The sequence below is a fragment of the Exophiala bonariae genome (assembly GCF_035927105.1).
Source record: "Exophiala bonariae strain CCFEE 5792 chromosome Unknown scaffold_13, whole genome shotgun sequence".
NCBI classification, from domain to species: Eukaryota; Fungi; Ascomycota; class Eurotiomycetes; order Chaetothyriales; family Herpotrichiellaceae; genus Exophiala; species Exophiala bonariae.
In genome coordinates this window covers 668,837-695,098 of record NW_027042488.1, presented here as the reverse complement: position 1 = coordinate 695,098, position 26,262 = coordinate 668,837, and the positions used below count along the sequence as shown (strand labels likewise).

The 26,262-nt window shown below is 49.8% G+C and overlaps 11 protein-coding genes across 11 annotated transcripts; 7 read left to right on the top strand and 4 right to left on the bottom strand.

Moving 5' to 3' along the window:
- Positions 1-2,547: 2,547 nt before the first annotated feature.
- LTR84_002557 (uncharacterized protein) lies at positions 2,548-4,830 on the bottom strand (the record flags this gene model as incomplete). The annotated part of the gene is made up of 3 exons (XM_064846166.1): positions 2,548-3,540; positions 3,587-4,596; positions 4,761-4,830. The coding sequence occupies 3 exons, from the start codon at positions 4,828-4,830 to the stop codon at positions 2,548-2,550; spliced, it is 2,073 nt and encodes a 690-aa protein (XP_064706391.1).
- A 932-nt stretch (positions 4,831-5,762) lies between these two features.
- On the top strand, positions 5,763-6,530 carry LTR84_002556 (uncharacterized protein; the record flags this gene model as incomplete). The annotated part of the gene is made up of 2 exons (XM_064846165.1): positions 5,763-5,818; positions 5,879-6,530. The coding sequence occupies 2 exons, from the start codon at positions 5,763-5,765 to the stop codon at positions 6,528-6,530; spliced, it is 708 nt and encodes a 235-aa protein (XP_064706390.1).
- A 132-nt stretch (positions 6,531-6,662) lies between these two features.
- Positions 6,663-8,402, bottom strand: LTR84_002555 (uncharacterized protein; the record flags this gene model as incomplete). Its single annotated transcript, XM_064846164.1, has 1 exon — positions 6,663-8,402. One exon carries the CDS (start codon positions 8,400-8,402, stop codon positions 6,663-6,665), a length of 1,740 nt encoding a protein of 579 aa, XP_064706389.1.
- Positions 8,403-9,177: 775 nt separating this feature from the next.
- On the bottom strand, positions 9,178-10,664 carry TIF1 (translation initiation factor eIF4A; the record flags this gene model as incomplete). The annotated part of the gene is made up of 5 exons (XM_064846163.1): positions 9,178-9,831; positions 9,885-10,243; positions 10,304-10,372; positions 10,434-10,508; positions 10,631-10,664. 5 exons carry the CDS (start codon positions 10,662-10,664, stop codon positions 9,178-9,180), a joined length of 1,191 nt encoding a protein of 396 aa, XP_064706388.1.
- A 603-nt stretch (positions 10,665-11,267) lies between these two features.
- Positions 11,268-12,749, top strand: LTR84_002553 (uncharacterized protein; the record flags this gene model as incomplete). Its single annotated transcript, XM_064846162.1, has 1 exon — positions 11,268-12,749. One exon carries the CDS (start codon positions 11,268-11,270, stop codon positions 12,747-12,749), a length of 1,482 nt encoding a protein of 493 aa, XP_064706387.1.
- A 29-nt stretch (positions 12,750-12,778) lies between these two features.
- Positions 12,779-13,338, bottom strand: LTR84_002552 (uncharacterized protein; the record flags this gene model as incomplete). The annotated part of the gene is made up of 3 exons (XM_064846161.1): positions 12,779-12,896; positions 12,944-13,079; positions 13,143-13,338. 3 exons carry the CDS (start codon positions 13,336-13,338, stop codon positions 12,779-12,781), a joined length of 450 nt encoding a protein of 149 aa, XP_064706386.1.
- Positions 13,339-13,973: 635 nt separating this feature from the next.
- Positions 13,974-14,624, top strand: LTR84_002551 (uncharacterized protein; the record flags this gene model as incomplete). Its single annotated transcript, XM_064846160.1, has 2 exons — positions 13,974-14,114; positions 14,172-14,624. 2 exons carry the CDS (start codon positions 13,974-13,976, stop codon positions 14,622-14,624), a joined length of 594 nt encoding a protein of 197 aa, XP_064706385.1.
- Positions 14,625-15,559: 935 nt separating this feature from the next.
- LTR84_002550 (uncharacterized protein) lies at positions 15,560-16,518 on the top strand (the record flags this gene model as incomplete). The annotated part of the gene is made up of 2 exons (XM_064846159.1): positions 15,560-15,586; positions 15,640-16,518. 2 exons carry the CDS (start codon positions 15,560-15,562, stop codon positions 16,516-16,518), a joined length of 906 nt encoding a protein of 301 aa, XP_064706384.1.
- A 396-nt stretch (positions 16,519-16,914) lies between these two features.
- LTR84_002549 (uncharacterized protein) lies at positions 16,915-18,369 on the top strand (the record flags this gene model as incomplete). Its single annotated transcript, XM_064846158.1, has 1 exon — positions 16,915-18,369. One exon carries the CDS (start codon positions 16,915-16,917, stop codon positions 18,367-18,369), a length of 1,455 nt encoding a protein of 484 aa, XP_064706383.1.
- A 379-nt stretch (positions 18,370-18,748) lies between these two features.
- Positions 18,749-22,122, top strand: LTR84_002548 (uncharacterized protein; the record flags this gene model as incomplete). The annotated part of the gene is made up of 3 exons (XM_064846157.1): positions 18,749-18,894; positions 18,949-21,447; positions 21,504-22,122. The coding sequence occupies 3 exons, from the start codon at positions 18,749-18,751 to the stop codon at positions 22,120-22,122; spliced, it is 3,264 nt and encodes a 1,087-aa protein (XP_064706382.1).
- A 1,427-nt stretch (positions 22,123-23,549) lies between these two features.
- On the top strand, positions 23,550-26,054 carry LTR84_002547 (uncharacterized protein; the record flags this gene model as incomplete). Its single annotated transcript, XM_064846156.1, has 1 exon — positions 23,550-26,054. The coding sequence occupies one exon, from the start codon at positions 23,550-23,552 to the stop codon at positions 26,052-26,054; it is 2,505 nt and encodes an 834-aa protein (XP_064706381.1).
- Positions 26,055-26,262: the final 208 nt, after the last annotated feature.

Sequence of the window (26,262 nt, the reverse complement as noted above, 5' to 3'; positions counted from 1 at the left end):
ACCTATCAAGCACATTTGACGACTCTCATATCTGAGGCTCAAATGTCCCTTCCTTCCATCTCCACAAGTATTCACACAGACTTCGTGACCTCCAAAGCCTGGACATTGAATCCCTTCTCCTCAACAACGCTATCAATGGATAATCCGCCAGCTTGCCCTGTACATACATAGGACTTGAATTGTCGAGCAGGGACATGCTATGCCTCAAGTTAGTAACTTGCTTTCCTCACTGTTGGATAGCATGAAGGTGATGATTGGGATGTGAAGCGACGTGGCAACTCACATTGAGGAACATCTCATCAATTTCCTCCAAAGTTCTGTCTTTCGTCTCGGGCAGGTAGAGGTAAATTAAAATCGTGCCAAGTGTGGTGATGCTACCGAAGATAAAGCCCATTTTCGTGCTGAGGTTGACGTAATCAACGCTTAGGAGGTACGGGGAACCACAGACGATGAGGCTGTCAGCGCGAGTTTGTCAGCGTCACTATTACCTCCAAGAGCATAGAACGGGGAAGGCAAGACAAGAAAGACCATCTCTGGACTCACATGGTGCAAAGACTTGAAATCATGTTGCCAATCGAGACTGTCTGAGAACGGAGACGGTTGGACGGCATTTCTCCTTCGACAGCCTGGGGAATGGGACCCCATGTCGCGCCATAAGAGAAAATGAAGCAGCATGTAAAGGCTACCAGAGTTCTCGCGGCGGCAATGCTGTCTGGCTGTGCCACTCCAACGATGGCGAAAACCCACATTGAAAGGCCGCATCCCAGTCCACCGGTGATGAGGAGCGGCCTACGACCAAAAGTTTTGACCAAAGGAAATGCGCTAGCCGAGCCGGCCAAACCACATACGCTGGTGATGACTGTAATCGTGAAGGGATTTTTGATATTGCTGATGAAGAAGAAGTACGTTCCATATGCTGTGATGAAACTGATTCCAGTCCACTGGATCGATTGTAAGCGAACGTTGGGGGATCCAAGGCTTGGCCCACTGAGAATGACAGAGAACTCACCTGTTGAACCATTAGAACCAAAATCGTGATACGAGTTCTTCTACCATCGGTCCCTTTGAAGCACTGAGGATAATCACCAGAACCCTCGAGCTCTCTTTCAATACGATCCATAGCGACGACCTCCTGAATCTCCTTCGCGATGTCTTCTTCGGGCCATGTGGGGCCTCTGAGCTGCCGCATCGCTTTCTGTGCATCGTCAATGCGGCCTCTATGGACAAACCATCTTGGGGTATCCGGGAGAAAAGCAATGCTGGCAGCCAAGATTAGTGGAGCGATCAGCATTGTCAACAATGGCCCTCTCCAGGACCATTTCGTGGTGATGTTACGAGTGCCGTAGACAGTACAGGCTCCAACAAATGTACCTAGATTGGCGAAGCCTTGGTACATCATGACAACCATGCCTCTCTGTCGTGCTGGTGTCACTTCTGCCCAGTACCTTCTCAATGTCAGTGGCAGAAGAGGGTGGGGCTCTCGCAGATTGAGGTAATGCATTTGACATTCGCCAAAACTCACATAATGCAGAAATTCGCGGCGAATCCAATTCCCGCTCCACTGAAGGCACGACCCAGGGCTACAACGCCAACATTGGGGGCAACCACTTGGATAATGGGACCGATAACAGAGACGACGGCACACAAAGCCAGACCAACCCGTCGCCCATATCTTGCGCCAATAGGTCCTCCCAACGCAACAGCGATGAGTATGCCGGTCAATAGAAGACCCATCAACAGTGTTTGAGTTCCCGCTCTCATGTTATATGCGCCAATTTTCTCGTCGTAGTGGCCGAAATCCTGGAGAAATCTACCAATGTGTCAAACGTGATGCACGACGCAAGCGAGGGACTTTTCGCATCTGTGTGCGTAGCAGTATACCTTCCATTGGCAAAGAACCCCACCATGCAGCCTGTGTCGATGCCAAAGAGGATTGCCCCGAGACCGACCACGAAGCAATACTTGAAAGTCGTCCAGTTGCTGCGAGAATAGGTTTCGTCATTGGGGGTTGTCATTGTGACAGAATCGAGCACGTTTCTGGTCAAAGTGGATATGATGGGCACGGTTGAAGATCGCACTGGTGGATTCTTATACCAAACACCATTTTCGACATAGACCCTTGAACTTGAGCAACAAGGTTGAAAGCTGGACGAGGTCTGAGGAAATCTGGGGAATGAGACTAATGGTATCCGGAGGCGGCTAGCGTAGCGCATTAATGCCATTGGGTGGCTCCGATTGCCACACGAACCCTTTTAAGGGCCGATCTTACTTACCATGCTTCAATAGGCAATATCCCGCACGATAAGGATCCTACGCTGATTCACTAAACGGGATTTCTCAGCTGTTCGGTAAGAACCAGCCACTGGAGGGGAATCCTCTCATCTCTCTCCACGGGAAGCACTTCCACATGGAGAAGACCAAGTGGTTAAAATTCACAGAAACTGCTCGGAGACGCTAGCGGAGGAGTTATCTGATGGGACGCCTGAGGGCTGATGTGGCTGTAATTTGTCCAACTCCAAAACAGATGACAGTAGCTCAGTCATGTGTTCAGTATTGAGACTCCTTCTTAGCGAGTCTCAGCACAATTCGGAGGAAGTTCTGCGCAATACCCCACACCTGCATGGTCCGAAGTGTCTCACTTGTTTGGTGGAGTAGTTGTAATCGACCATCGTGTGACAAGAGATCTGGTACTCCATACAGGGAGACGTATCGTGCTTCCCCATACTTAATCCAGTATTTGACGATGGCGGACTCGGTACTTTCTTCGTGTCCAAGGTGGTCCAGTCGACATGATGCACCTTCAGTGTAGTAATGCCAGGGTTCCCCGTCACTGAGTATATCAGATAGACACCATAGGAGTGTAGCAGCGTGGTAAAGGTTGAATGCTTCCTGTGGGGCATTGAAAGGATACTCGCGGATCAATCTTATGATCTGGGCGCATCTGAAAGCCTGATCGCGGACCCGAGCAGGGTCTTCAGCGGCCCATCTGCTCTTCTTATCGCTGGCTGCCTCGAAATCTGACCCACCACGCAGATATGGATAAAGCCATTGCGTAAAAGCACCTCCACTTAATATGTGAGCCATGTGTATGGTTTGCAGACGGTGTGCAACTCGCGTCCGCGAACTGGAGTCATCGAGGCCTGATTGGGACAAGGGTGATATTGCTAAGCGATCTAGAATCCTGAGCAAGGTAGTTCTGTTCTGTCCGCCTTGATCATCTCGTAGAAAGAAGTCTCTTATCGGATTGGTTTCAAGTTCTGTAATGGCCCACAAAGTCCTCATCAGTGTCAAGATAAACGGAATTATATGGTGTTCATCCTTTAGAATTGTGAGTACTGTTTCAGGCTTCTCAAAGAGTGATCGGAGAAGAGGTTGAAATAACACATTCTTTGGAGTTTGAGTCCAGGGATGTAGGGCTGCCCAAGCATGTGCAGAAGGCGCTTCCCAGTGCTTGCTAGATATCTGGAGATCCATATCCGTTTCAGATAGAGAAATCTGAGGCTTGACGTTGAGCATATAACCGACTGTAGCATCCGAACCCTTTGAGAATCAGCACAGTTGTTGATGATAAGTCAAACAAACTTACGTAAATGGCCCAGCCAAGCAGTCTGAATCGCTCGTCTCGAATCCATGCGTGCCATCGTTCTTCCAGAGAGCAATGAGGAGGACAAGAAGACTCTCGTCGATTGAAGAGTCCCATGCGTCTTCCATGGTTGATGAGAAGCGTACGGCTGGCTTCAGCAAGCTCAAAGATTCGTCGGTTGCCACAGAAAAAGCCATGGACAGTCTGCAAGAGCTGTGCTGTGACATAGTACTCCGTACGAACAAATCGAGGATCTTGTTCTGGCATGAAAATCAAAAGTCGCCTGACAAGCTCTGAGAGTGCATTCGAGAAAGCTGGAGCTCCACTGAAACTGGTGAAACAGGCCCCCAAAGTGACCATGGCAAGTGTTACCGCAGGTTCCCGTGCCGGGTCGAATGTCGGACGATGTACGACTGGGCAATGTTGATCGAACTGAGCGAAGTATAGGTCGATACATTGATCCAGTCGTTCCTTGGAAGGAAATGCTTGGAGAGAAATAGCATCCCACATGCTTTGTTTCAGTGGCAGACGTATCCAACTTTCCATCAATGCTCTTGTCGAATTTCCGAAGCGCTGGCTGAGATAGAAAGGGGAATAATCCTCAACCTCGCCGCATGTTACCAAATCTGGTAGAATAAACGTTGTAAGTGGTGCAGCGTGCTCAACCAGAGCATCATCTGGGTCATATCGCTCGACAGTATCCGGCACGGGTAGAATCAGTGTGTCGGTGCCGTGCAGTAGATTTCTTCCACGAGTATCAGTGGTAGGCTCAGATTGCTCTGCGTTTTGTGCTTGGGGACATAGCTCCCGTTGACCGGCTAGCTCAGACTCGGCATCGAAATTATTGTTGAAGATCCAGTCGAGGTTTAAATCGAAGGCATTCTCGTTGTAGAACAAATAACTGTTCGCACCAGAGGGATCCCTCCATATATCAGTCCCGAGTAGTGTTGACGCTTGTGCTCTCTCAAGCTGGGCGATTTCGGTCTCCTGGAGCGGTATATTTTCAAAAGATGCTGGTGTGATATTCGAAAAATAAGTGGTGGCAGAAGATAAATCATAGACACACTCGATGTTGCGTTTAAGGCAAGATGAGCAGCGTGGCTTCTCCCCTCGACACTTTATTTTCGATCTTTCAATCTGGTCAGTATCGATGGAGGAGACTACTCGTATTGCTTACCTGATACAATCACTGCAGGCACGTCTTTGCGAGTGACGAGCACGATTCGGTCGAGAATGGATCTGAACATGCCGCTTGAGAGTATCTCTGCCAACTATTAGATTTCTGGGTGGGTTCTGGTCAAGTTTGGTACCCACTTCCGCTCGAAGCATTTGTCACTGTCAACACTTGTTACCTTGGTTTGAATATTTGCAGGACAAAGACAGCTTACCAGTGGGTACATCGATATGGCAGAGACGTAGCACTACTCTTGTCAGAGTTACCGCGACTTCCAGGAGTGCATTACTTACAAAGTTAACATAGAGGCTGACGAGGGTGAGAATGGTGAACGCCTAGAGATATCTTGCTGCATGTTGCCATCCAGGTTGAGCCTCATCTCATTGTGAGCGGATCCCACAATGAGATACGAAGCACGGAAGCCAAAGACCATAAGACATCCGGGGATGGTCCAAGAACGGCGCTTGACGGAAGGAGAGCACGAATGGAGAGGGGAAGGTTGGACCGCCTGTGCCTACCTAGTACCTAAGATGGCGAACCCTACCTCAGGTGGTTATAGCCACGATATGATGCTCGCCGGTGACTTTAATCGAGTGCTCTTGGGGCTGAGCATCGATTACTGGGCTCACATCTTTCCAGATCTCTGTTTATGCTACTTTGACATAAACATGTACAACAGTGTTGTTACAACGCTACAATGGATGAGCCCCTGAAGTTGGCGGAACGAGCTCCGAAGGCACGTGATCGCCGCATTATTGCAGCTGCTTCAGGGAAGTACGGGAGATTCTTCAATCGCCAAGCACTCTTTGCCAGCAGCAAAAAGATCCACCACCAGCGCGGGGCTACACCGGTGGGGAGCTACTGTTGGAGTTCAAGGCCTTCTCGTCACGGTTGGCGAAGAAAAAGGGCTACTGCTTTGGTTCATAAAGACGCTCATCCGCAATTTCAAGTCTTGGGGCACCTTCTGTGTAATTCTAGATTGACCACCCGATCACTGAATTAAACATGGCGACCATCAAAGCGAACTGCCGTAAAATCGTCTGCATAGGGCGGAATTATGCGTGTGTACCATACATTCCAAGCTCCAGCGCAAAGCTCACAGACAACTAACTCTTCGGTAGTGACCACATAACTGAATTGAATTCTGCTCGCCCTGCGCAACCCTTCTTCTTTCTGAAGCCCACTTCGTCCATCCTCCTTCCTGGCCAAGGTCCAATCGTCCGTCCTCGAGGCGTAGACCTACATCATGAGATTGAGCTCGGGCTGGTAATCGGAGAAACTCCCAAGCCATTGAAGAACCTCTTAGAGTCCGATTCTTCTATCCTGGACCACATTCGATGTTACTTTCTGAGCATCGATGTCACTGCCCGAAATGTGCAGAATGAAGCAAAAAAGAAGGGTCTTCCATGGTCGATAGCAAAAGGCTTCGATACCTTCTGTCCAATTAGCCATGAAATCCCCCGAGATCGTATCTCCGATCCTCATAATATCCTTCTATGGCTGAGTGTCAACGGAGAGACAAAGCAGAAAGACAATTCGAACTTGATGCTCTTCAATATTCCTCGAATGCTGAGCGATATTAGCAAGGTCATGTCTTTGGAGGAGGGCGACATAATCCTTACTGGCACGCCGAAAGGTGTAGGCCCCCTCAAAGGTGGTGACAAGGTTAAATGCGGTCTTGAAGCTGACGGCGAAGAAGTGGTTGAAGCGAGAATGGAATTGGATGTGGTTGATGATGATACTGCGGGCGGCTATGTTTTCAAGGAGACATAATTGCCTGGATCTAAAAGTTCGGGTGGATTGGCCAACTTGGTAGGCATGTATCATCGAATGCATATATCGATCCTATTATTATGCTCTATTCCGACCCATGACCAGCATGCCAATCGAAAAAATGATCTCTAGTCATACATCGGTGGACGTTGGCAAAATGGGAATCTCGGGGGGTGTGGGAATAGGAAGGTGTCTTCTTCGACCCTCTTGTGCATGTCCTGAAGACTGAATTCGAGATTGCTTTGCTGGAGGAAGATCAATCGTATCGGGTGAAGCAACATTGTTCCTGGAGCGCTTGCGAGACACAGTGGGTATCTCCTGCTCACTAGACTGCATCTCGGCATGACTTGAGCCGTCCACACCATACTCAACGGGCGTAATGATATCATCAGCAGCGTTTTGAGGTCTCTCGGGTCCAGCAGGCGCCTTGGACATCTCGCTAGCGGTCGCTCGTTCGTTGAAGGCCACGGGTTCCTTCGCATAATGCGAACCATGGCATTTGTCTTCACGTATTGATCTGGAATCTGCCGTGTCAATGCTGTCATTCAAGTCATTGACCAACTTCGTTTTAGACTTTTCGATCAGACGTTGGCTCCGACGCAGCGTCGCAACGATCCACTTCGATTTCCTGAGTTGTCTGGGGGGCTTCGAGGTTGCACACAATCCTGTTTGCTCTTTCGGCTCCTCGGATTTGCCATCGGAAACATGGTTCATGGTAGTTGGTCGTAAGTTGGTCGTGCTTGCAGAGCCCTCCTCTGATGGAGAAAACTTATTCATCTGGGAGCAAACATCGCCAAACCTGGTCACATTCTCCCAACTCCAGCCTTGTTCACCAAGCCATTGGAGACATTGTGATCTCTGAATCTCCCCACATATTCCGTCAACGAAGCGTTGTAGGATAGCGGTCTCGAACGTCTGTGGCAAAGATTGTCGGACGATTACACCTCTCTCATGGTAGGTGCTCCAGTCCTCATATCGGCCTTGTGCCAGTGTGTTGATCAGAGCAAGTTTCGAAGGTTGTACGCTGAGCTCAGGCAACATTTGTAGAGAGTCTTCCTCATATGGAAGGTTCTCTTTCCGATAGTAGTGACCGGTATAACTGATTGTTGGAGCATTTGCGTCGAGGTCAACCTCTTCCGGAACAGTTGTTTCACGACCCTGGTCGTACGTGTTGGGATCAAGACTTTTGAAGCTCTCCACTCTGATGCCGTTCCTCGTTGCCAATTTTTGAGAATTTTGTACCTGAATTTCCGGGTATGTTGTGTCGTCGGCTGAGACTTGACGAGAGGAATTGCTGTCCATTCGGTAGGTCTCATCCGTAGATGGCACCTGCTGCTCGATGCTCTCAACGATACAACTTGTCGAAGATGATGGCGAACGTAGGATGAGGCCACGGCTCATCAGTCGATCAATAACACGCTCAACGATTGTGTCCATTGAAGGGATGAGGTCTTCAAGTGTATCCCAGATTTTGGCGGTGCTCTTGACAGGTGTTTCCGAAGTCTTGACTATGTCTTCCTCAAGTTTCTTGACCTTTTCTTCCAATGCCGCGTGTTCATGTTGTTCGGCGCAGCGAAATTGTTCAAAGTTCTTGCTGAGCAGAAGAAACTCGTTATGGAGTGCTTCGTTTGTGTCTTGAAGATGGCTTATAAGCTGGGCTTGTTCCTGCAATTGGGTCTGGTGTATGATTGTCACTGCATGGGCTTGTCGTGAATTGTCATTGCTCGCATTGCAGAGCACTTGGATCTGGTCGATCTCATTCCATATTGCTGCATGGTCCTCGTGACATGCTCCTAATTCTTTGTGCAGGAACACGTTCTCTCGACGGATTTGATGAGCATGAAGCAGATCTGTCGCATAGTTCGGCAGCATATTTGCATGGCCCGGCCAGGGGGAAGACGTGAATCCGCAGATATGTTTCATCACAAGTCTGACGAAGGGTGAAAAATGCTCTTGGTTGAATCTGAGAATTGGTAGAAGTGGGAAACATGTAGGTCAGGTGTGTGACGTGACGCGATTTGCAAAAGGGAAGGCACGTTCGAGGAATCACTGGGACAGAAATACCTTCGGAAGGCACGGTACAACAAAGTGGACGAGGAAAGGTGCAATCCATGAAAGCCACAGGAATTCAGAAGCTTCAACACGCTGGGAAGAGAAGTTAGGAACAATTTAATTCTACCTGTCTATGGGAAGAAGTATCTGACTCTCATCCTTTCGTAACACGTGAGAACTTGTGTGAGTATTCTTTTTGTGCAGTCTGGAGAATGATAGCCAACACTTTGCGAGCTGGCATTGGAAAGCAAGAAACGCCCGCGAACTCTGCCACATGAAAAACGACACGAGGCCGTCCATGTGATATCACCGCGCTCGTATGCTCTCGAAAGCGAAGAAGACCTGAAGGAAAAAGAAGGAAATTACATAGACTTTTTGTACGGCAGCCACTCTGAGCCAAGCAGTCGAAAGCGAGTCATCCCACTTTTCTCGTTGAGCCCCGTACAATTTCAGCAACTAACGCCGCCCCCATGCCTGATTGGAAATGGAAATGATCGGGTTGTCGCATGTAATGAAACATGTGGTGTGTGTCTCTAGATGAGATCTGGATTGGAACGTCAGTATGCGATCACAAAATTGGGGAATTTGTCAAGAGTTAAAACTTACCAGCAACGTTCATTGGCATCTCCTCAATTTGAGTAGAGTAGAACTGCTCGATTTCTCTCATCATGCGGACATCATCAGCGGTGACGAAGTTAATGGCAACACCCTTTCGGCCGAAACGACCACCTCGACCGATACGATGAATGTAGTTCTCGCGATTAGCGGGCAAGTCGTAGTTGATGACCAGAGAAACCTGTTGAACGTCGATACCACGGGCAAGGAGATCGGTGGCGATCAGGACACGAGAAGATCCAGATCGGAACTCCTTCATGATGACATCACGCTGAGCTTGCTCCATGTCGCCGTGCATGGCGGAAACAGTGAAGTCACGAGCAGTGAGCTTGTCGGTAAGCCAGTCGACCTTTCTTCGGGTGTTGCAGAAGATGACAGCCTGAGTAATGGTGACAGTTTCGTAAAGATCAGAGAGAGTGTCGAGCTTCCATTCTTCCTTCTCGACAGCGATGTAGAACTGCTTGATACCTTCCAGGGTCAATTCAGCCTTCTTGACGAGAATGCGGACAGGATCACGCATGAACTTGGTGGTAACCTCAAGCACATCCTGTGGCATGGTGGCAGAGAGCAGAACAACCTGGGTTGATTGAGGGAGAAGTTGGAAAATGTCATAGATTTGCTCGGTGAAACCTCGCTATAGTCTGTCAGCACTGTGTTTGATCAAGGTTGGAGTTCAGGGGTACATACGGAAAGCATCTCGTCAGCCTCATCGAGAATGAACATCTTCATGTTGTCGGTCTTCAGAACGCGGCGGGTGATCATGTCCTGAACACGGCCGGGGGTACCAACGACGACTTGTGGGCCATCTTGAAGAGCCTTCATGTCCTCGCGAACGTTGGTACCACCAATGCAGGCATGGCACTCAACGCTCATGAAGTCACCAATGGCGACAACGACTTTTTGAATCTGCTGAGCCAACTCACGAGTGGGGGCAAGGATGAGAGCCTGGCAGGCCTTGAGGTTGGGGTCGATTTTCTGCAGACATGAGATGGAGAAAGTGGCGGTCTTTCCAGTACCAGACTGTGCCTGTGCAATGACATCAGATCCTGAATTTTATATGTCAGTCGATTGTCTCAAAATTGAATTGTTTGTGGATATTCCATTACCTTTGATGACTGGCATGATGGCACGCTGCTGAATGGCAGACGGTCGCTCGAAACCATAGGCATAGACACCTGTGTGAAAAACTAGTCAGAAAACCGTTGAACAATCAATCTCTTGTGACTTTAAACGTACCTCGCAGAAGTTCTGCCTTTAGGTTCATTGCGTCGAAGGAATCGGTGACTTCATCGTAGTTTGACTCGATTTGGCCTGATCGCGCACAAAATTGTCAGCAAAAATCTTTCACACGGTGAGGCTGCAGTGCGCAAGTGTCGTCTCGGCGTTGGATTATTTTGGCCAAGATCGACATCTGCGCGAGACAATAGACGTACCTTCAGGGACCTCCTCGAGACCTTTGTCCGCCATGATTGCGAGAGAAGAGACTGTTTGATCACAGGCGACCTGGCCGGTGATCTGGGAATGTAGAGGGGGTGAAAAGTGGCGTGCGGATAACTCAGACGCTCAGCAAGCGACCAAGTTCGTCGGTGGGTGAAGTTGTGGTAAAAGTGCTAGTCAAGGGATCCTCAAATGATGAGAATCTCAGTGTCTAGCGAAATAGTTGTGAATTTGTGTTGTTGTTTGTAGGTATAAGGAAGGGAAGAGATCAAAATTTTTGGACGAGGGCGGCTTTCATTACTTGTAAAGTTTCTGGAAAGTCTTGGCACGCGCGCTAAAGAAAGTTTTGGGAAAAAAGTGTCTTGCATGGCAGCCTCAGCGTTCAATCCTTCTTCCATGCTTCAGGTTGTTTCTCCAGGCATCCAGCCTTGTCTAGCTTTATCGGGGCTTGTGTCTACTACTGGTGCAGTCATCTCGTCTCCGTGACTCATCGCTTGCTCAATCTCAGTATATCTGCATCGCCACACTAAATCAATTGGCGGATATTGAAAGGTCACGTGTGGTTACCGGATCATCGCCTTCGCCGGAGTTCTAAGCCTGTCTTTACTACCCCAATAATGTGGGTTTGTCAACATGCAGTCAGTCTCAACAACCACATTGCTGCACAGTGAGACCAATCTGATCTCTGGTGAGGTCGAAATTGAGCATGGTCGATTCTCTACGACTTGGGATGGCGATATCGAACAAGATATAGTGGAAGATGCGCTTGATCAGCATCCACTTGGAGTCCGACCGAGTGGCAATGCTCTCACTTCCGTGGAAAATGCCCAAAAGTGCATGGGGTTGTTCGAGACCCTACCAGATTCCCTAACGCTGCTGATGTTAGAGTTTCTGGATCAGGACAGTCTTGTCAATCTGGGTGGGACGTGCAAATCCTTATATGCGTATTGCACCTATGACCAATTGTGGCGGGACATTGCCGTCAACGATATGACTCCCGATTTCTCCTGGAGCGGAAGTTGGCGGGCCTCACGGAGGAAATTGCCTTCTGCCGACCTTGCCAAAGTGGATTGCAGGCATGTTTTCTCAGATGCCTTACATCGACCCTTTCTATGTTCCCAAATTCCCTTATCTCCGTATGGCTCTCAGATTCCCCAGCGAAATCAGATAGTACGAATAGCGGAACTGTCCACAGAAGAATTCAATGCCGGATGGTCAGACAAGCCGTTTGTTCTCACCGGTCCTGTGAAACGATGGCCCGTCTACAATGACTGGTGCCAAGAGCATTTACTGTCTCGATATGGAGACTCGACATTCCGTGCCGAAGGAGTCGACTGGCCTCTTTCAAAATATCTCGAGTACATGAACTCAACCAAAGATGAAAGTCCACTCTACCTTTTTGACCAATCTTTCGTGGAAACGATGGGTCTCACGGTTGGAAAATCCTCGTACCAGCCACCATCCTGCTTTGAAGAGGACCTGTTTACCTTGCTGGGTGAACAAAGACCTGACCATCGGTGGCTCATTGTAGGACCCGAACGAAGCGGAAGCACCTTTCACAAGGATCCCAATGCCACAAGTGCATGGAACGCGGTTATTCGTGGATCTAAATATTGGATCATGTTCCCGAGTTCTATCCTGCCACCTGGTGTCTACATGAGCGATGATCAAGGTGAGGTCACCTCTCCTCTCAGTATCGCAGAGTGGCTGTTGTCTTTTCATGCCGAGGCAAGAGAAACTCTGGGGTGTATAGAAGGGGTGTGCTATGAGGGTGAAGTTCTCCATGTTCCATCTGGGTGGTGGCACCTGGTTGTGAATCTCGAACCAGCCATCGCAATAACCCAAAACTTTGTCCCTCGATCCCATGTCGGTGCGGCATACAGGTTCTTGAAGTACAAGTCGAACCAGGTCTCCGGGTTCAAGGACAATATCCTTGATCCGTGCTCGCTTTTCATGGAACGTTTGAGAGATGCCGATCCTGGACTGGCCGCCACACTAGTTGCCGCTGGTGAGAAGAAGAGAAAGTGGGAAAATGTGGTGGAAGCAGACGACGATGGCGGCCAAAGAGGAGGCTTCAGCTTCGGCTTTGGTGATGACATCGAGGATGAGGAATAGTAGCCATCCACCATGACTCTGTAGGTGACTTAATGACACGCCACACTTTTGGCTGATGATGAGTCTTGTCCAAATACAATATAGCCGATAAAGGCACCAACAGCCACGGCAAGCATAACCCATCCATTGTAGGTCATGAACAAGAGCCTATTCGATGTCAGTTAAATGTACGAGAAGGGCACACATTCCCATACATGATGAAAAAGCTATAAAAGACCTGGACAGCATAGAGAGCGCCTTTGATGAGCGTTCCTTTTCTTTGCTCGGCTGATTTGGAATCTCTCCCTACAACAAGTAGTGAGCTTGATGGGTCCAACTGCGGGCTTTCACCTTTGACGTTTCAGCGAGGTGTAGCAGCCAGACTAGTGGGGGATTTGTAGATCCTGAACATACTGGAACCACTGGTGCTATAGGCACTCATTCGGGCGTTATGACCCTGCTCATATTTTCTGCTGACATCTCGTATACATTCGTAGCCTGCGGTGAGGAGGACAATGGCGACCAGGGAGAGGATGAGCGAGAACGTCCCGGTAACATGCCACTGGCGAAATACGATACAGAGGCCTTTGGAGGACCATGTAAAGAGCATCTGACCAGGTTAGCTAACTGCTCACGGAATATTTGACTGCTGTGGACTTGCATTCATCGAACATTGGTCTCCCATATCCATGTCCCCATGGCCATGGCCACCCCCCATATCTCCGTGGTCCATGTGAGAATGATCCATTGTGATGTTTTTAGTGTAAGTCCAAGATGTAAATTGCAGAAGGGAAGTAGGAAGTTTGTGAGGAGAGTGTTCTTGCTGCCTGGGAGTTGATGGACCAGAGTTATATAGTCTGTTTCGTTGTTCAACGGGGGGATGTGAGCAAGTTTCCAGCGTCCAGATATCAATCAAGATCACGCTCCGTCAGACGCGCGCCTGTAACTAGTACAAGAGCAACTCTGTGATTCGGCGAAGTGCGCTCCAAGTCGGCGATCTACTAGTACAACCGAAGCGCTAGCGTAACTAGCCTGCGACTAATCACGGTACCACGTAGGCTATTGGTTTACAAGGATAGGCTAAGCACTAGTCCCATCTCTACGAGTATCTGTCTCCCCGCAGTCGCCTTAAAGTTCAAGGCGACGTTCTCGTGCAAACAGGATCATCCCATCCTCAACTCTCATGATCCCACTCAATCAGTCACGTTAGAGAACCACCACGACACTGCAGGGGTGCTCCTAATCATGGCTGAGAATATCCCTCCTGGCGCTGCCAGCAAACCCGCGTCTGCCAGTGCCGATCGACCAGGCCTTCCATACTATGAGAAACTCCGCCGTGATTTGCGCGACACACTCCAAAAGAAGAGGCTTTTAGATCGCAACTTGGTGAGTCCTCAATACACGCGCTCTCTGCTCATGAAGGGATCCCTCTAACCGCAGCAGGCGGCCATCGAAGACCAAATTTATCGACAAGAGACCACCTACCTCGAAGAGACATCGGTTGCAGGCAACATTGTCAAGGGATTCGACAATTACATCAAGGCGTCCGCGGTATCCGCAGCTACCAGTTCTGCAGGTGGTACTGTCTCCGGAAGTGCAGTCGGTGGCGGACTAGGTGCAGGTCGCCGCAAGCCCGTCATCAACGATACCGATCGGGTCTTCACAAGAAGCTCTGTCTCATACATGCGAGATTCGGATTCACCTAGCAGCGCTACCAGTACGCCGCATGCCGGTACGCCGACTGCAAGTTTCGCAGCCGAAAAGGGTGACAAGAAGAAAAAGAAGAGTGCGGCTGCTGCCGCGGCCGCAGCGAACAACGATGATGACACCGACACGAGATCGAACAAGCGCCAGAAGATTACTTTTGGAGGTTCACGAAAAGGCCATGATGACTGAAACAGAGCCAGAGCGTGTGTTGTAACATTACACAATCATCATGGGCAAGTTGACCCTTTTCTAATGAGAATGGTTAGCATGCCATTCAACACCGTTGACCACCGAGAAGCAAGGGTTGTACACGAACGAGCACAGTTCATGAAAAAATTCACCGGACTCGCCAGCATGCTGCAATGGGCACAATATAGCTCCAATTGATTACACCAAGGCTCCATCCCAGATATTCGACCATCAAGAAGGCGTGGCATTTACGCCACCATCCTTGGTTATGGAACGCTCCCCTCGGCGGTACTTGCAAATAAGTACGACTGCACACGCCTGTATCATCGGGCTCACTCCAGAGTTCAACGTCCTGAGTGGCTGGTATGACGATGCCGGGTTACGAGGACTTCCGTTGGGTAGTTGTCTGCAGTCGGGTTGCTCAAGGTGCCTTGGTTCACGAATGGTGGTTTGTTGCAGCAGTCCTGTTAGTGGCCTGGGGGCTATCGGGGTTAGAGGCAGGAGATGGCTTGTTTAGCCTTGTCTGGACTGCCGAGCTTCAGATGAAGTGGACTCTGGGACCAAGTTAAGGTCGCTTTTGTTTGTAGCCAATACAGTAGAGGCGTGGCAAGATGCACACTTATAGTAGAGAGAGACAATACTCGGTCCCAGTGGCTACAGCGTATTTCCCGGCCTGACGCAATCTCTTTCTCCACTGGCAGCCACCCAGCAGCCGTTTAGCACTAAACTACGAGTAATTATTTACCTCGGCTTGAGCTCTCCATCATTGAATAATATCTCGGACTCTACTAATACTGGCAGACTCAAGGTGAATCCATTTATTGCTCTGACTATTTTAGAGGATGCTCAGGCTATCTCCTCTGAGACCGAGACAACTTCCCTGGATAAAAGTAGCACTTCGTCGGTCATTTGTTTCACAAAATTTCCAAAATAACATGGCACCGCTTTCGGATGAATCGAAGGTATGTCGTCGCTCAAGGACATGATAGATGCATCGAGGTTGATGACTCGATAGAAAGCAATCGACCGATTGAAGTCGTATACCTCGCCAGAAACAGCATGGCCTACAATGCCTATCTCGAGGAAGGCGGCAGTCTTAATTCTTCTCTTTGCTGACGAGAAAGGCGATCTGAGAGTCGTGATAACAATGCGTGCCAGTACCCTCAGCTCATATTCCGGACAGGCCGCCTTACCCGGTGGCAAAGCTGAGCTCGGAGAGACGGCATTTGAAGCTGCAAGGAGGGAGGCTTCTGAAGAAATCGGCCTCCCTCGACGAGCAGAATCCTTGCCACCGCCATTTCGAGTCGAACATCTTTGCGAGATGCCGACCAATCTCGCCAAAACCGAACTTGTGGTGCGGCCCTGCGTCGCTTTTCTGCATTCACACGACCCTGAGACAGGGTTGGACGCAAGCGTAGCAGAGAAACTACTACCTAGGCTTGACGCCAGAGAAGTAGCGGCTGTCTTCTCCGCCCCCTTCAAGAACTTCCTGTACGCTGAAGACTTGCCCGGTCAGCAAGATCTTCCTGGTAAGCCAAGTGATTGGTATAAGGGCATGTGGACGGATTGGCATCAGAGTCGGTGGAGGATGCATAACTTTTTCGTACCTGTCACCAATCAGATCGTCTCAAAGCCCAAGAAGAATGAAGGACAGAAGGTTGCAGCGAGTCATCTAGACAAGTTGGCACGCTATCGAGTCTTTGGCATGACTGCGAGAATATTAACTGACGCTGCTCGCTTTGCATATAACCAGGAGCCAACATTCGATCACAACAGCCATTTTGGAGATGAAGACATGATTAACCGACTCCGACGAATTGGCCGGTTGGGAGACATCAGGAAGCCAGGCGATGAATTGACCAAAGAGGACTTGGCCAAAGCTGCAAATTTATGAGAATGTGCGGACGGATTCAGCCTTTTCGCCAGGAAACGGCTGGAATGTCCGTGGAATGTGGTCGTTGATGACGAACCGGACGAAGTCTACCACCGCACATTGCTTCCGGAGTTTATCTTCACGATGGTTTCTTATAGACAAAGGATATTTCTGTTGTAGCTGCCAAGATGGCGGTGGCTGCAACCGGGGATCTTTGTCCTCGAGGTCAGAGTATTCTTCCGCAAGGTAGGGGTTTATCTGTGGGCGGATTAAGTTGTGCCAGTACATCTAACAGTAGCAATGTTCATGTCCCTTTCGCATGTGCTGGACATCGGAGTTATGGCTAGCTGACAAGTAACGGGGCACCAGAAAGATGCTATTCCTCGCTATCGACTCTAGGATAAACATATGGAGACGATGAGTTCACGACCAACTTCTTCTCGGCGACTGCTCGTCTCCTCGCCTCCACCTTCGAAGGCACTTCTAAGCTTACAGAACCAAGGACTTGAGCTTCCAGCCTCTCCATCATCTCTGTCCCTTCTCTCTGCCCAGCATGCGTCCGCGAGGTCGACCCCGTCTGATATGGACAAGCCCTTACCATTAGAGCCATTCGATAGACAAAGGCGCTCTTCCAGTGTGTACAGCACCGATACGACAATTACAAACATAATCCGCATGTATGGAGGCTATCGTGATGTTGATGAGTTACCAGATCTGCCGTCCATGCCTTTAATACATCAGCCTCAAGCCTACCGGGACACGGTTGCACCACTGTTGGTCAAACGCCTGAGCCTGAATCGATCGCCATCACCGAGGCCACCAACACCTCCACGACCACGACCGAAAGCATCAATATCAAGCTTTTCATTAAGGTCTAATGCCAAGAAGACTGCACCGAGCTTCATCGAATTTTCACGCAATCTGGAAGACCGTCGGAACGAGCTTGTCTCCCCGTTTACACCTAATACAGACCATCATCGTCAAGCCGCCTATGATCAACTTTTCCCACCGTCGACTCAGAACTCGTCACCTGAGCTACCCATCTCAGTCTCGCACACTCCACCATTACCGGATGCCATGTCAGTGACCGTCTCAAGTATTGCAGAGTCGGACCTGTTGCCATCGCCGCCCAATTTACGCAGCACGAGTCCACCAAGTCCGATTTTTGACACGCCTGGCCAGTTTTCAGCCTTACCTGGGCGAGACGACTCGCCATTGTCTTCCAGCTCGCGACAGAGGTATAGAAGCCGACATTGGTCTGAGAATTGGCTTGAGGATGAATTAGGAGTCGTCAGTCCGGTATCAGGTTCATCCCCGGTGAAAGATGGAAAGAATTCGGCCGATTATGGCAGAGTATGTTCTGCATCATCCTCGGGGTCAGCAGACCATCCAGATGTGAATCCTGAGTCGTTCGGAAAGAAGAAGTCATTGAGGAGCAGTGGTCGTTCCAGCTTACAGCAAGGAGTCAACGGCCTACTACGATCACTCTCGATATCCAGCCGACGAACTCGAGATCGCACAAGTGAACCACGACAGCGACAGTTGGCAATTCAACCCACACCATATCAAAGGTATGGGGATCAGATCTGGAAGAACAAAAAAGCCAAAAAGATGACTCAACATGACGAGGTGGGCCACAACCGGGGCAAGTCGATGGACCTTGTCACCGCTTATCAAAGTGGACAGAGTCAATTCGTCAGTGTCCTTGAGGGAGCGAAACGGAAGTTGAGGAGAAAGTCCTCACACAAGCGACGAGGAAAGCTCAAGCAGAGTATCATTTTGGTGGGACCTAATCAGGCGGTAGGTAATATGAGTGATAAATACGGATCTGAGCGATTCATTGTACCGGAAGATGATAGACGATATATTTAAGACTCGAGAGTAATACTAGATTCACTCAAGGATAATAGAATGCCTGAGCATCAACACGTGACCTGGCAAACCGTCGCCGGATCAACTGTGAGTCCGGGGCAGATGATGCAGGAACACCAAGTCCTTCTCCAAATCGGGGCTCTTCCCCCGCACCTGCCAGTGAAACACCGACACCGAGGTGTCCTGCACTACAGCTGCATGTCCATCTGACCAACTCCCACTACCAACCAGACTGAATACTACCACCATACTCTGTCGTTTAGCTTTCTGTTAAATTGTCATCAAGCCTCAAATCCACTATTGGTACGCCCTTTCAGACTTCTCTACACTCAAGAGAATCTTCTTCGTATTGCGTTTGTCTTTCACATCAGCGGCAATCATGGGTGGAGAAACAGTCCCTCGCATTGAATCGTCGTATCCTCAACTATCAGCAGGTCCTGTTGGACAGCAAATTGAAAGCATTTACCAAGACCGTCTGCGTCAATTCACATCAGGCGGCCAGTATGAAAATCAATACCTTCTAGGGTAAGTCTTGACTAAATGCATCTGACTGCACCTTCAATGCCAACATTCTTTTAGGAAGCGCTACCACAATGTTGTCGATGATCCCGACCATGTCAAGCTCTCGGTGTACTCCCCACCCGATCTAGCACGGCCGACCTTTAAGGATGCCACTTCCCACGAGTTCAAACCTACCCATCGTGGCGAGTCATTCGGTCCATCATGGTCGACACATTGGTTCAAGATCCAGCTTACCGTCCCTAAGAAGATGAGAGACGGAGAGCATCTTGAATTCCACTGGGATGCAAACAATGAGGGAATGGTCTGGACTGAAGAGGGAGACCCGCTGCAAGGTCTGACTGGTGGTGGAGACCGAACAGAATGGATCCTGCCTGAGAGCTGGCGAGACGGCAAGGAGCATATATTCTATATTGAAATGGCATGCAACGGAATGTTCGGCAATGCTCCGGGCGGTGACAGTATCCAGCCACCCAATCCTAACAAGTATTATCAGCTGTGGAAGGCCGAGATTGTTGACGTCAACCTCGCCGTCCGGCAGCTTTATGTCGATTTCTGGATCATTTCCGATGCTGCCAGAGAATTCCCGGGTGACAGTTGGGAAAAGCATGAAGCCTTGCAAATTTCCAACCACATTGTGGACGCATTCATTGCTGGCAATGGATCTCAGAAATCCATAGAGGAAGGACGCAAGATTGCCCAGAAATATATTGGCAAACTGGTCGACTCTCCCAAGGTCTATGACTCTGACGAGACGGCTCTTGTCTACGGTATTGGTCATTGTCATATTGACACATGTTGGTTATGGCCATGGGCGGAAACAAAACGCAAGGTTGCGAGAAGTTGGTCCAATCAATGTGATCTGATGGATCGTTACCCAGAACATCGTTTCGCTGTTAGCCAAGCTCAACAGTACAAGTGGCTCAAACAAAACTACCCATATGTCTTTGACCGAGTCAAGACTAAGGTCAAAGAAGGAAGGTTCCATCCAATTGGTGGTAGTTGGGTTGAGCATGACACCAACATGCCCAGTGGCGAATCGTTGGTTCGACAGTTCGTCTATGGACAGAGGTTCTTTGAGAGTAACTTTGGTGAGAGATGTCAGACGTTTTGGCTGCCTGACACTTTTGGATATTCTGCTCAACTCCCACAAATATGTCGTCTGGCAGGAATGACTCGATTCTTTACACAGAAGTTAAGCTGGAACAACATCAACAACTTCCCTCATACAACCTTCAACTGGGTGAGTTTAGACGGCAGTCAGGTCATCTGTCACATGGCGCCGAGCGAAACCTACACGGCCGATGCTCATTTCGGAGATGTGAGAAGGAGTGTTACTCAACATAAGAGCTTGAACCAAGACAACACCTCGCTACTTGTCTTTGGCAAGGGCGACGGCGGGGGTGGCCCTACCCGAGACATGCTCGAGAAACTCCGCAGGTGCCGCGGATTGAGTGACACTACAGGACTATTGCCCCGAGTTCAAATGGGAAAATCGGTGGATGATTTCTTCGCCAAGCTGGAGGAGAAGATCGAGGATGGCACCAAGCTCACAACGTGGTATGGAGAACTCTACTTTGAACTTCACAGAGGTACCTACACGACCCAGGCCAATAACAAGAGAAACAATCGACAACAAGAGGTATTGTTACACGATATCGAGTATCTTGCCACGCTCGCATCCTTGAAGAACAAGAGCTACGAGTACCCCAAGAGGGAGATCGATGAAATTTGGGAGAACGTGCTTCTCTGCCAGTTTCATGATTGTCTTCCAGGCAGCTCAATTGAGATGTGTTATGATGACTCTGACGCACTGTATGCGCACAATGCCAAGGTAGGAAAGAAGCTCATCGAGAAAGCATTGACGGTCCTTGGACTTTCTCATCACGTCAAGCCTAAGGCTGAGCTGGTTGCGGTCAACACTGCACCATGGAGTCGGCAAGAACTCGTTAAAATTCCTCATGCAGACTCCACCTCTCAAGAGCAGCAGTACGCTTTGGCGTCTGGTGGACCAGGAATCATGAAGACCCACGCAGCTTCGACATTGCAATCAACGGCTTCGGTGGAAGAAGTCAAGAAAGGTGTCTTTGTCCTCAAGAACAGCCGCTTCCGCGTAGAAGTGGAAGCGGGCGTGATTACATCTCTGATTGATTTGAAGGCTGACCGCGAAGTCATCGCAAAGGGTGGAAAAGCCAATCAGTTGGTCATTTTTGATGATAAGCCGCTTTACTGGCAAGCATGGGATGTTGAAGTATTCCACTTGGAGTCAAGGAAAGAGCTCAAGTCCGAGGCCACTGAAATTGTTGAGACAGGCCCATATAGTGTCAGCGTCGCAACCAAGACACAGGTGAGTGATGACAGTTGGGTGAGAACGACCATCAGTCTGGACGCGACCAATGGCGAAGATGACGCCGGGTTTGTGTCTGTGGAGGCTGAGGTCGAGTGGCACGAAACGATGAAATTCCTGAAGGTCGAATTTCCAGTGGATGTGAGCAACACGGAAGCCAGCTATGAAAGTCAGTATGGTATTATCCGTCGCCCCACGCACTACAACACAAGGTAAGCATGCTGTCCATCCTCTGTGATCAAAGACTTCAACGACTGACTGTATATAGTTGGGATATGGCCAAATTTGAAGTATGTTGCCACAAATTTGCAGATCTGTCCGAGGCCGACTACGGAGTGTCGATTTTGAATGACTCGAAATATGGCTTCGCTACTGTTGGTAACCTTCAACGACTGTCATTACTGCGTTCACCAAAAGCACCGGATGCACATGCCGATATGGGCCGGCATCATATCAAATGGGCAATCATGCCTCACCAAGGGTCATTGGGTAGCGCGACTGTTCGTGCTGCATATAATTTCAATCACCCACTTCGACTCGCCTCGCTGGTAGATGATAAGCCGGCCGAGGAGATATTCAGCGCCATCACACTCAGTGGAGGCAAGTCTCTTGTGCTTGACGTTGTCAAACGAGGCGAGGATGATGCGGATGTATCTGAAGGTCAATTCAGTGCCCGATCTGGTCAGAGTGTGATTCTTCGAGTCTATGAAAGCTTGGGTGGAAAGACTCGGGGTACGATCCAAACGACACTGCCCGTGAAGAAGGCATTCAAGACGAACGTGCTTGAAGATGACCTGGAGAGTGTGGAGGTCTCGGGTAAGAACAAGCTCAGCATCAATATTGAGTTGCGTGCTTTTGAGGTGGCGACTTTCCGCCTGCAACTATGAAGGTGAAGAACGGTATCACAGGTGCATTCCCATGTCGGTTGCGGGATGGGATGCAGGACAGAAAAGGTGGTCCGTTTCCAAAAAGGATTACTCCGTACCTCGAACTGAAGTGATGTCTCTTGTTGTTATTACCTACAAGCATGGATTGGAAGTATTGTCTACTACTCCTGTTGTACGTACCTACTTTTGTAAGCTAGCCAAAAATAAGGCGTGGTGAAATGCATGTTCTCCAATGGACTGTCCAAGACTCCCGTGGCGCGCATGAACCACAAGGCTGTAGGATGCCTGGGAGAAAGCCACAGTAGAGGTGCAATTTCACAAACTGGCGAGTGACTGGTGCTGGACATAACGTGAACGGAAGTAAACCCAACGAGGCAAAGAACAAGTACAGGGTAGGGGTTTTCCGAGATGAGTTGAATGATCTTTACCTCGTGGGAGGAGGGATAAGCAGTTCGGCTCAAGGTAGGCGAATCAGGCGACTAAATTTTGGGGCCTCGTACTTGGATTGCTTTGATTTGAATTCGGCCGTGATGGGGGTTATCATTGAAGTCACAAATATGTGTGTGTTGGTGGTCGACATGCCGGGAACTGCTGATGAGGCTCTTGGTCTCAGTAGCTAGAACCCTACAACTCTTTGCTACCTAGGGCCCGTTGTGCCGCCCAATACGCCTAGAGATCCACCCCCGGGCCCCCTGCTCAGGTGAGTTTATAGGCTCGAGTCACCCTGTTCACCAACCAAAGCCCTCAACCACCCCTGCCCACAACACCACAAAAACAAAATGTAATCCGCAACACCCGCAACGCCGTCGGATGTCAGCGAACCATCATCCTGATCCTCGGGTTCGACCTAAAGCCGACGTGTGTCTGTCTTGTTGTCGTTGACACCCTCATCCGTTCTTGTGCATCATTTGTTTACTCCATGTTGTTTATCTCTCTTTCTCTCTGTCTCTTACACCTATAACCTAAAGCACGACTAAACATCCTCACTGCGCGTTTTCCTACACCTGAATCATTACCGCTGATCGACAGTCCCAGTCTCAATCCTTATCCTGCGCTGGTCAAACTGCGCCAGATAATAATAGGAGACCGGCACTTCACATCACTGGCACTACGGGGAATTCAAGCCGCTGCTAAAGGAGACTCCACAACTTAATCCAACTCGGCGCATTCGATCAGTTTGAAAGTCCGCACACCTGCACGTCGCCCTCCATGCAGCAAAAGCAATCAACTCCCATCAAAGCGACGGTGACGTGTCTTCACTCCAGTCAGAGACAGTGATTCAATTATCCTCATTAGTCCTCTATTTCAAATCATCTCACTCGTGTTTCGTAGCACCCTTGACCCTGTCGCCGATCTTATTTCAGACTCTCCTGTCAACAACTGCGAATCCTCACTACCATCCGCGGTAAATTAATCCTTCACTCAACATGGCGACGATCCGTGTTGGGGATACTGTCATGGTCCCTGGTGACATGCATGGAACCGTCAAATTCATCGGGCCTGTGGCCGGAAAGAAAGGAATATTTGCTGGTGTACAACTTGCAACAGAATATGCACCACGAGGGAAGAACTCTGGTGATGTCGATGGAAAATACTACTTCAAGACAACGACTCCTGGGGCTGGAATATTCCTCCCACTAGAAAAGGCCATCAAGAAGCCTGGCAGTTCGGGATCTGGTCTGGGAATCAGAGCGAGTCCAGGTCCTGGACCTGGCACTCCGACCCGATTGACAAGTTTCAACCAGGGTGGGAGAACACCGAGCCTTGCTAAGCCCAATTTCAGTCAATCTGTCGGTCCTGGGATGAGAGCAGGCGCAGCCAGTCCCGCCCTAAAACCTCCTATGAGACGCGAATCTCTCCCTCGACCTGCGAGCCCTCTACGGAAAGCAAACACACCAACTCCCAAATCATTAGCAACCCCGAAAACAAGACCCAGTGGTATCGGTCTAGCAAAAAGTACAAATGGTGCTGCAGGTCAGTTCAGTCGACCCGGCCCACGAACAACGAACAATTTCAGCCAAAGTCTCAGGCAAAGTACATCCACCCCCAATTATGCCGGCACCAGTCCCTCACTAGGACCCGAGTCAAGTTTTGATGAGATACCAGAGCAAGATGCCGAATCTACCCCCACGCCTACCCCTTTTGCCACCAGAGTTGGAGACGCTGATGCGGCTCAATACGAGGTCAAGATCAGACTTCTCACAGACGAACTCAATGAGGCCAAACGCCAGTTAAGAGATCAGAACGGTAATTTCTCAGAGATGGAACGTAACTTCAATGAGTTGCAGAAGATAATTGCAGGACTAGAGGAAGGTGCCAGTCGAAGGGGCAGTTCAGCCGATGATGTCGATCTTCCTCGAGATGTCGCCTCTCTACGTGATGTCTTGCGGGAAAAGAATGACAGGATCAAACTCCTCACGGCTGAATTTGATGCCAACCGAGCCGATTTCAGATCTACGATAGATACGCTCGAGATGGCAAGCACGGAAACAGAACGAGTCTATGAGAAAAGAGTGGATGAATTGCTCGAAGAGGTCAGAAATCTTCACGATCGGAGTGAAGATGTCGAAACCGTCGCTCAACAGCTTAAGCAGCTGGAGGAACTTGTACAAGAACTCGAAGAGGGGTTGGAAGATGCAAGGAGGGGCGAGGCTGAAGCCAGAGGGGAAGTTGAATTCCTCCGGGGTGAAGTTGAAAGGTCACGATCCGAACTCCGAAGGGAACGAGAACGTATCAAGACTGAAGAACAATTGAATGGATATGCTTCCAGTGGGCCGGGGAACCCGGAACTGGAATCCCAGCTGAGCACCAAAGATGATGAGATTCGTGGCCTCAAAGCCATCATTCAAAGTCTCAACGAGACACACAACACATCGCCCAAGCTGAATGGCAATTCTTTCAAGAGCAATGACCGATCCGCAACAGCAGTGGAGACGAACAATGCTGATGGGAATCGATTCAGCATGCAAGAGCAAATTCGTGACCTAGAAGCTCTGCTGCAAGAGAAATCCATTCACGAGGAAGAATTGACCAATGAGGTCAAGCAACTTCGCAATAGTGTGGCCATGTCTCGCTTCCCACTACCAGGAGCAGCCTTTGGTATCCGAACTGCTATGTCCCCACCTGCTGGGCACTCGAGAGACAACAGCGACGATCTGGCCCGGAAACATCTGAGTGCTGGAAGTCAGAGAACCGTAGTCCTCGGATCTCCCAAGGCCAAGACTCAAAGGTCAAGTCATCAAGATACCTGGCACGACGCACAATCCCGCGGCGCTAGCCCTGTGAAGCCGCTGGGAGCACACCACGAATATTCACTGGACAGTAACCTCGAACGAGCTCGATCCGACGATGGAGTGACAGACATCTCAGCCTCCAGCGCCGCTTTATGGTGCGAGATCTGCGAGGAAGGGGGGCATGACATCCTAACTTGCTCGAACATGTTCGGCCCGGGAAAGACCAAGTCCAAGACGAGCAGTTTAGGCCGCAAAGCTGGTCAGGACATTTTGAAAAGTGCTGGGCAAAGGCACTCGGCGGACGGAGCACCAGCTGACACTGATCGACCTGCACCACTGATGAGCCGCAAGAGCAACAACTCGGTTCCCACAGCATCCTCGCTCTCACCAAGCGAGGCACCCAGCACATCCCTCCCACCTCCACCTATCTCCAACACAAATCCTATAAATTCATCGATGGCCAAGGATCTCGACTCGCCACCTCCACCTCCACCGCCCAAAGTAGAAGCTACTCCACCAGCCGCAGCTGCCGACTCGAACGCCGCAGCGACATCTGGACCACCGATCGAAGGCACAGGAGATCAAGCCGGTATGATGGCAGGCAAGACGTCAGGCGTGATCGACCCGGAGAAATGGTGTGCCCTCTGCGAGAGGGACGGGCATGACAGCGTCGACTGCCCCGTGGAGGATTCCTTCTAATTCAAAAATACATGTGTTATAACTCGGGAGGCTTTCGGGGGGAGGGGGGGGAACGTGCATGTCTGTTTTCACTAGATGGATGGGACGGGGAACTGGACATGGGTCCGGCAAGCAAGCAAATACCATTGACGCGGCATGAGCTATTCCCTTAGCATTCTGCATTCACTTCATATGTGAACCACGTATGCATCATGCAAGCACAGGGAGA